The sequence below is a fragment of the Ricinus communis genome, chromosome 8 (assembly GCF_019578655.1).
Source record: "Ricinus communis isolate WT05 ecotype wild-type chromosome 8, ASM1957865v1, whole genome shotgun sequence".
Classification (NCBI taxonomy): Eukaryota; Viridiplantae; Streptophyta; class Magnoliopsida; order Malpighiales; family Euphorbiaceae; genus Ricinus; species Ricinus communis.
This window is the reverse complement of record NC_063263.1, coordinates 19286756-19296500: the sequence shown is the minus strand read 5'-3', so window position 1 is coordinate 19296500 and position 9745 is coordinate 19286756. Positions and strand designations below refer to the sequence as shown.

The window sequence follows — 9745 nt, the reverse complement described above, 5'->3', positions numbered from 1 at the left end:
CTGTTAAACTCTGATTGCTAATTTTTTTTCTTTAAAAAAAGATATTTTAGAAAAATGGAGGATCTGACATGTATTCATTTTCTTGATTTTGTTGACTTACATTTCTGCTAATTGCACTATTGATTTATTTATTTTTTGGTTTAATTTGTTTAGAAATTGATAGTTATCAGTATTCAGAACAAATTCTAAGAGTAGGGTTTTTTTTTAATGTTAGGTTTCACATAACATAATAAAATAGTATAAGTAAGCCATTGAACTAATCTTATGTGGCAACATATTGGATTTATAATTGAAGCTATTTTCCTTTTGTTCATTACTATTTGTTTTTTTATATTTTTTCATTGAGCAATCTCATTTTTGTCACTTGGCTAAAGTATATCTTCACTAAAACTTCACATTACAAGAAAAAGATTTAAAAAACTGAGTGGTGGTCTTGACTGGTGGGACAAGGGAAAGAAGAGTCAAACCAATCAAAGAATAAAATTAGTTGTGTCTTGGTGCCACTTTTATAATATATATATTACAGAAACAAATCTTGAGCCCCACAAAACTACATAACTGAGTAATAGAAATCTGCTGTTCAAAAGGGAACCAAAGGTGACAAATATAAAACAAGAAGAGCAAATCCATGTCTCTATGGTTTTCAATGCATACACAAATCCATTTCTTCAGCAAGCAAGAGCAATGTTGTGAAAGCCTCTCTAATTCTCACACCACATTATTAGAATTGGTCACACCCTAATTTTATTTTATACGGTCAATAATAGCGGCTCCAGTTATATATGACTATACAAGTTTTTCTATATTGTAAAATGTTTATAAAGCCATAACTAGTTTAAAATAAAATTTAAATTCATATTGTAATACTAATCTTAAAATTAAATGAAAAAATTCAATAAAAATAAGATTTGAATGCCTTCCAATGTTGGAACCCATATCCATGTGAAAGCACTTGAATCATTTGACTACAACCTAAGTGGTAATCACTCTAATTAATGCTATTAGATTCACTTATAATTTATTTATTAGTTTAAATTATTCTTTTATTGAACTTTTCGGGTGAATTATAGAAATCTCACACTTGAATTTCTTTATTATTCTTTTTTGAAGATGAATTAAATAATGAATTAAATTTGACTTTTCAGGTTATATTTAAGTTCCTCTGTCAAAGATATCTATGTCTTCATTTCAGCTTATTATTTTGAAAAATATTTTAATCCCTAAATTTTATCACAAATTATTTGTATATCCTAAAATATCATAAATAAAATGTGAAATTTAATTATTAATTAGTTATAAAACACGAACAAGAAATAGGGACAATTGTTTTGTATATGTTGCATTGCAAGAAATTAAAACATTGAAAACTTCGATTTTAATTACATTCTATCAAAATTTTAATTTTTTCTTAAAATTGAATCGAATTTTCAAACAGAAGCAGTATTTACAATCTTTTTCATGCTTGAGAGTTTTTTTTTGTTAAAAATATAGTTTTTTTCTTTAAAGAATAAATTAAAATAAACTTAAAACTTAAAAATAACCTGAGGTCTTGAAGAACAAGTTTCCTGGAACAAAGAATTGGTGGTTAAACAAGAAATGCAATAAAGTGTTGGTTAATTGTTTTATGAGTAATGACGAGTCGATTCCAATAGCCTGATGCTTGTTTCAGAGAGTACAACGAATTATGAAACTTGCTTACAAGTTTTCTACTACTATGTTTACTATTTTCATTATCTGAAATCTCCCCCATAAAATTAGTAACCATGTGGATGTGGGCGCCTTCATCATCCACCATATCATTGTTAAATAAACTATTGTTAACCATCTAATAGAGTTCATACCTTATGCACGACATCTAGCTCAAATTGATAAGTATGAACTATGTAAATTTTTATTTTTATGACAAATGTAAGAAATCACTATTTTCTATTACGTGGTCCACTGCTTATATAAAAAAAAAAATATAAGATGAGAGATAAAGTATATTTTTATGACAGACTTAATTTGATCAAAAATTCAGACTTATATATATATATAAATGTTCTGGCATGTTACCTATGAAATAGTTTGATAACAAAATGTTATTCTAAGATAAATATTTGCTTTATATCACTCGGTTGAATTTGTTTAGGTACGGTGGGTTTAGATTTTACGAATTTGGATTGTCCTCCTGGGCCTTTTGCCACAAAACGGATGTCTTTGTCATAGGAGGAAATGGGTTAAAATCAGGATCTATTCTACATATCTTTAAGGTGTCATATAATGACATGCACGAAGATTAGTCTCTCATTTTAACTAATATTCAGAAAAAAATTCATGAATTAACAGGAAAGCACATAGCTACATCATATTGATGTAGATTCATCAAGCTAAAGCCAAAGCCAAGGCACAAACGAATGAGATTTTTGGCACAAGATGTTGGACTGAGCTTTTCGCCAAGATTCATGCATTCAACATATGTCACAGGTTTTTGCTTTAAAGAATTAAAAATATGACAGAATACACAAATCAGGTGCTCACTCAAAAAAGTACATATATTATATAATATATGAATATAGATGGGATACAAATAATTTACTGAAACATCAGCAACTGCTAACCTATGATGGTTATACTGTATATTCAAATCATATCAGCTTTTGTGACTATTATAAGGCCTTCAATACCTTGTAGAATATCTTGTAAATTCTATTATGTCAATATTGTTCTCGGAAAGAATGTAGAGCCTGCAACAAATGGAGAAATAATAAGATGGCATGCTAAGAAAAGCACACTATCATGTTATATTTCGTCCCCGAGTGATCTTTGATGAAGCAGAAATTTGAGGAAACAAGAATTACGATTCAAGAGAATGGAAGAGTTGGATAATACTCTGGCCTAACTCATGCTAGAAATAATAGCTTAAATCTTATGAATGTGTTTGAGGCGTTTTACAAGGACTAATTGCAGCAATTAGACCGTATCCTCCTGATACTGCTCAGATCTATTTATTACACACCCATTATGGATTCAACACACAGCAATGTCCCCGTGAAAGCAGCAGTCCGGCTACCCATTTGTTCATGTCTACGACCAACAATTAAACTGGTAAGATTAATGGCATTCAACCGCTGGTTGAAACTAGTTGTCTAACTCCAGCAAAATCTAAAAATGAGAGACCTAGTATTTGCACCAAAACTTAATCTTACATTACAAAGGTGCCAAGTACCACTAAGCCATAACTGATTTGGACAAATTGTATGTGAATTCTTTATTTCTCAAGTGCAAAGCTAATAAACGTTGTTATTTACTTTATATAACCCTATCAAATATTCACTAGAAGATGCCTAGTTTGATCCCGATTTAAGAAAAGGTTAAAACATTTGGCTATATAGTCCAATTTTTCATTTCAACTTCTTATAATTTAAGCTAGATATTTCTCCAGGAGCCAAAAAGAAATAAGTACCTTGAGATCCATTTCTTTGAACGGTGCCGCTCAAAGTGGAACTAGTATGATCTGTTCTTAATCTCTAATTATGACATTCTAATTGGTAATTTCTTTTCTAGTTGGGATTTATAACTGTAATGAATAAAGCACTCTCTAACATTGCAGACAAGGACTGCTTAAATGGAATGATAACAAAACATTTTAAATATAATGCACAAACAGTTGAAGTAAACTACTTTTGCTCACACCAAATGGATTTGCAGAAAGAGATGATATAGAGGATAGTAATGTAATTACCTTTGATAGGATCAAAGAATGAAGATACATAATGCAACCATCTCTTGGACCGTTGCTAGCATTTACTTCATTAACTCACTGGAATGGAAAATTGAACAAAGAATGAACCACTTAACCACATTGATATAAGTAAAAGAAAAAAAAAGAGAACTAGCAACTGATGTTAGGACAATGCAAAATGTTCCATAAAGACAAAATCACAAGGCAAATGCTCCAGAAGTGGTGAAGACTAATTCACGTTTTCTAATTTCGAACTTCTGCATATGACTTGAGAGTAACAAAATATATATATACAAACTCGGCAACAAAATAGAGCTGACTTCACCTATATCCATTCCAACTTTCATGGACAATTTCAAGAATTTTGATAATCAAAACTGATTTCTATCCTCTGACTCTAAATAAGTGTTGGATAAGAGGCTAACTTTGGATCCGGCTACTTTAGATGTTTTATCTCTAGCATAGAATATTTTAGGAATTGATTCCTCAACAGGTTAGGACTCCAAATTATTTTAGAACGCAAACAAGTATTTTCAAGCTCCATATGACATTTAGTTTTTGGCATTTTTACCTTAAACAACAGAAAAATGTCTTGTACAGAAACATGGCACCAAAATTAGAATATTCCAACACAAAGCAGTATACCACCATATCAGACTGAACATTATGTATTTTGCTATAGTAGCAAAAGTGTGCATTCCAACGGATAAATAGTTCTCTTCTAATTAAAATATCACAAAAGTGCTATCTCCAGCAGCCTTATGGCTAACTAGCCTGTGTAGATCTTATCTAGTGACAGCCTAATATCAAGTTTGTATGTATAGTCAGTCTGAACTAGTCAGAGGAGACTAAACACTCTAAGATCCAGCTTACTGTTGGATAACTAACAATAGAAATGAAGGTTAAAAATGAACAACAAATGAATGTGAAGGACTCTTAAAACTGATTAGCAAACAAATTTCTAAGGATCTCTTATAAAGATTGAGTGCGATTCCTACCAGCTGTTTTGGGCTCCCTAACTCTTAAATACATGGTCTCAGAGTCAATAGCTCAACAAGGATGAGTACCCATCGTTTCAGCCCCATATGGAAGTGGAATGGTTTGACTCCCAATACACTCGGGAAAGAGTGGTAAGGCACAGCTCATAAACTGAGACGCAAAGCAATATGAGTTGTTACACTAAGGTGCTATTGTGCACTAATTATTTGTATGCCCAAAGTGATGTATTTAAAAGGAACCTTAGAGACAAGCCGCAAGGACCTTCTGGGAAGAACTTCTCCAATAATAGAATGCTTCATGCTTCTTAAAATTTTTGCATCACGCTTACTGTAGCTGTTTTGACTTTCACTGTCTACAAATGGCCTCTTTCTGGAAAACTCTTCATTTGACTCCTGATTTTCATACTTTAAACAAGTCTTCTCATCTGAGTTGTCAACTTGTGAGCCTCTGAAATGGACATATCTATCTATACATGTCAGATCATGACCCAAATAGAAACAAGAAAAGAAAAACCGTCTATGAAGAACAGAAATTACACTGAACTCTCCCTCCCATTAGCAATGTTGCTTGAATCCTGCAAAATGTCAAATATCATCAACTCAGATGCATAAATTCATGTTAGCAACAAAAAGTTCAGGATCAGATAAGAAGAAAGAATTTCCTTTTTAACCTGGAAACCAAAAAAAATTATTATATAAATATAGTTAGCATGTTAATTTTTTGCTCATGAATGAGTTCTGAAAACACGTCGAAAAGGATTACTATATGATGCCTGCAGCCATCATAATTCTAATAGAGAAAACTATTGTTGTTTTTTCTTCTATTTTGTGTTTTATTATAAGGAAAAAAAAAAAAAAAAACTTAGAACTTAGTAAACAGGGAATGAATATCCCCATATGAGATGAGCTAACTACTACCTGCAGGTTGAACTAAGTTGGACTTAACAGAAAGTTAGATTCGGGAAGATGCACTAGAGTCTAAGGGCTTCATAATGAGTAGAACAAAAGCCAGTCCAACCATTGCACATATTACTAAATCGGTATCGCCAAATCAGGTAAAATCGAGGAAACAGATCATACAAAGACGCCCAACTAATTTGGAATCAATCCAGTAAGTTGACTACCCCAACCACAATAAGACAAAGGAGCAACTTTTTGCCAAAATAACTTATCTCAAGTGCATAATACATAGAAATATGCTACTTCACACACATATTTTAAGCAAGTTTTCTTGTCAACCGAAGAGAGAAGAAAACTGTAAAACCAGATAGAGAGAACTACCTTTGGTTTATTTTTCTCAGTGACAGATATAACAAAAGAAGAAAAAACATAAAGCAAGAAAACTGTGAAAACACTAATATGTAAGAAAATAACTAGAATCATACAGTTGATGTGTCAATTCTTAACCAATGTACCTAACAATGCATTAGAAAAGAACTCGACAATATAATAATCAAGTCAGATTCCCAAAATAGAAGAACTCAACAAAATTGATATTAACTTCTATTTTCTAGGATAGCATTTTCATGTGAAAATATTAGAAAAGGCTGTACCCGCTCTTCAGAGCATGAAGGCAAATGGCTCCCACAATGGTTATTCTCACTTGAGGTGGCTAATGCAGCTTGCTCAGTTCCTATATTGTTCTTTGAATCATCGAGATCCAAGAATTCACCATTTTTATTAGGTGAACATGAAGTGTCTTTGCAGTAATTCCCAGCTTCAGACAATTGCATTTCTGCAGAACAACTGGCGATGCATCCAGGAAGCATAACACAGTTATTCTCAAGATTACTACAGTTCTGCCGCTTCGAATTTTTGCAAACTTCATCATCATGCTTTGAATTTTGACGCTCAATTGCATTTAGATTAACCGAGCCATCAGATATGGAACTAACAACAAAATTGCAAGCTGTCTTTTCTGTTGGAGTATCCATAACATCTGAATCAATAGTAGCACTAGACCCATTTTTAGTACAGGAGTCTGTATTAAAATGTATTTGCTTCTGCAAATCAGAACTAGCAGTAGAGCCAATTTTACTGCAGGATTCTGTATTAGAAATTATTTGCTTCTGCATACCAGAACTAGGTTTAGGTGCGATAAGTCCCTCGTCTTCCTCTATGCAGCCTGATCCCTCTGCATGAACTACACTGCATAGTCTTGCTGGTGACGGCACTGATGACTTATTTCCACCATTTGGAAGATCAATGCCTATATTGTTCTTTTCTAAATTAAAACTTGGCGAAAGTTCTGCTTGTATATGGTCATCATTGATTTGACCAGGATCCACACTTGCAGTAATGGAACTTCTCATTTGTTTATTACTTTCTTCAATGCGCCCAAGCTCTTGATGAAGACTTTGGGACTTGGCATTTCCCACATTATTACATAAAGAAATCTGGTTGTTGTATTTCTTAATCCAGTCTGAAGGACTTGAATTTAAATCAACACACAGTTTGATTCCTTCCTCTGAATTGACGTAGAACTCAAAAGAGGCAGGAACTTTAGTATAAGTTCTTATTGCAGAAGAGATATTCTCTTTAGGACAGACACCTATATTTATGTTTCTGCAGCAACATTGAGGTGTATCTTCCACCCTGCCATTAAGGATTGACAAGGGCTCCTTATAGATGACATCATTCCCAGCACATCGAGAAATGAACAAAGACTGTGATGCCCCTTGAAAGTAATCAATTGAATGCCCACAAGCTTCCTGTATAAACACAAGAAGAAATTTTCTAAGAGACTGTAGAACTGCTGTTGGGTAACAAAAGCAGGTTTAGAATATTTTTGCTTTAATTGATTATTTTTTATTTTTTATAAACTGCTTTTGCTAAACTTTTTTTTGGAAAAAGCATCAATTTACTTGGTTCTCACCAAAAGCAGTTTTTTAACTTTATTACATTTTTTATAAGCACTTTTGCCCACCATAATCTCAAACATGGCTTAAGGAATTAGCAGTAGTTATGATGCAGGCAAAAAGGAGCCTAAAAGATAACAGACTTGGTTGACAAATAGGTGAGTATCCAGGCATAAACTTTCCACCATTTCTTCCCCTTCCTTATACATATTATAAACTCACAATTGAGTAAAGCATTTTTCCATTGTCATTTATTATTAAAGTTGCAGTACAATCAAGTTTCACTGGGTATTATCTGTTTTCTAAAGTGAATATTCTTGTTTCAAGTTGCATTCCTAGAACCTGTAACAGGATACATTTTGATAACTTGTGAAGCTTTTAAAACCTATCTCAAATAAATCAAAAGGGAGGAAGATACATTGTGTCAGGCCTATGCATATTTCAGCCAATGAACTCTTTTCAAACAACATTTGATTCAGAAAACAAATATATAAATAACATAAACCAAACCTTATTATAAGCTCTATGTTCCAAGCAACTTTCCAATTCATTGCCTGTGATGTTTCTGTTTCCTTTGCTACCTTCCTCTCTAGGACAAGATCTTAGTCGAAAGTTATCTGTTACCAAAGCACTCAGTCAACTTTCATAAAAATCTAAAATCAATTTGGTAAGTAGAGAGATCCCAGAAATATGTCACCACTCAGACTTACAGACTTTGGAGCACAAAATTTTTTCACAAACCTTTTATAACATGCCCTATCAAATTTACTGGTGCTTGAACCTGCAATAATGAAGATGGAGAAAGTAAAACCTCTTGCACTGCATTTACGCTCTTGCATGAGGATATCAAACTTAAATCCTTCTTCTGCAATGTAAAAATATCAACTTTAGGTGCTTGCCTTACATATTTAGGCAAAAAAAAGAAACAGCAAAACCACAGTGCATCTCAAGAAGAAAAATTAACTCCAAAACGTAAAGGTAAACAAGTAACTAAAAAATACAAACACATGGTAGACAAATGCATTGAGCTCCATATAAACTTGTTTTCATCAAGATTTGAAACTCCAACTCAATCTAAGCTACCATAAAACCATAACACAGTCGCTGTTACAGAGTTCACTACTTCAATAAGATGCCTTAATTCAAAAACCTAACGAGCATAATAAGTTCAATTAACATCAATTCTAGCAAGTAGCATAAGTAGCTGATAACAGTGAAAAAAAGAAGACTCAATAAGAGAATAAAGCTTCAGTCGAATTGAAATTTTACCTGAAAGTAAGAACACAAGGATGTAGCCATTTCAGAACTTGACTTTCTAGCAGGCAATCCATATTTCTTGCACAAACTCTGAAGCTCTTTCCTCGAAAGACTTCGATAAAATTCTTCGCCTTGCTTATTATTATAATTTGACATTAATCTTTCAAAATTCAAACAGCAAAAAAAGACTTATAAGAACAAATGTGCTCTAAAACTCTTTACTATATACTCATAAAAAAGATGCAATATATATGTATTATTTAAACAACTACAGCACTAAATACTCCCTGCATAACAAAATGATTTAACCTAGATACACGTGGCAGTTGTTTACCAGATTAGAAATTTTCCAGGAAAGTGAAGGAAACTGCGAGAAAATTGTTGCTTGTTTACTCGGGCAAGAGTCGGCTACTGTGTGGGTTTCAAAATCTAGACAGAAATGGCATTAATGCTAATAACGGAGAAAGGCAGTGAATGATTTTGTAAATTCACTGGGTTGGGGAAATGTTTGAGTGGACATAGGTGTATAGTAAGAAGAGTAAAGTTTGCTTATGGAAGATAAGAGTCGTTCAATGAGTAATGATTAAATGTGATGAGTTGAGAGATGAAAGAGTCTGTGTGGTAACGAGAGCACATGATTGTAATCTATCTTGAGATAATACTTAATAGTACAAAAGAAGCTGTTCCGTGAGTCTTGGATTTTGAAGGAAACGAGAAGCTTCTTCAAAAAGCGGTACAGCATATGTTTTGAATTTTCATTTTTTTTCTTTTTCTCTAGTATCCTTGTTTTAGAAAGGAGTCAAATGAAAAGAGAAAATTAATTTTTATTTTTTCTTTTATTTGGATGGGTGAGAAATAAATTGAAGAATTTATTTTTTATTTTTATTTATTTTTCTAAAACAAAAAAA

At 32.6% G+C, this 9745-nt stretch overlaps 1 protein-coding gene across 9 annotated transcripts; it reads right to left on the bottom strand.

Moving 5' to 3' along the window:
- Nucleotides 1-2516: 2516 nt before the first annotated feature.
- On the bottom strand, nt 2517-9379 carry LOC8280414. 9 transcript variants are annotated; one of them, XM_025159829.2, is made up of 10 exons: nt 9172-9374; nt 8850-8997; nt 8322-8361; nt 8091-8197; nt 6276-7433; nt 5260-5297; nt 4963-5185; nt 4723-4873; nt 3725-3802; nt 2517-2726 (listed from the first exon to the last, which is right to left on the bottom strand). In XM_025159829.2, the coding sequence occupies exons 2-8, from the start codon at nt 8991-8993 to the stop codon at nt 4775-4777; spliced, it is 1809 nt and encodes a 602-aa protein (XP_025015597.1). In that variant the 5' UTR covers nt 8994-8997; nt 9172-9374; the 3' UTR covers nt 2517-2726; nt 3725-3802; nt 4723-4774. The 9 variants fall into 9 exon arrangements, with proteins under 9 accessions (XP_025015597.1, XP_025015596.1, XP_015583425.1 ...); XM_025159828.2 differs by having other exon boundaries at nt 8322-8445; nt 9172-9362; XM_015727939.3 differs by having other exon boundaries at nt 4963-5170; nt 8322-8445; nt 9172-9332.
- Between the last annotated feature and the right edge of the window lie 366 nt (nt 9380-9745).

Coding starts and splice junctions, on each gene's coding strand:
- LOC8280414 (XM_048378257.1), bottom strand. CDS start 8,993: ATGTCAAATTATAATAATAAGCAAGGCGAAGAATTTTATCGAAGTCTT. Junction 5,298..6,275: donor CTTCATGCTCTGAAGAGCGG/GTACAGCCTTTT, acceptor GACATTTTGCAG/GATTCAAGCAACATTGCTAA. Junction 4,874..4,962: donor CCTTGCGGCTTGTCTCTAAG/GTTCCTTTTAAA, acceptor TTTGCGTCTCAG/TTTATGAGCTGTGCCTTACC.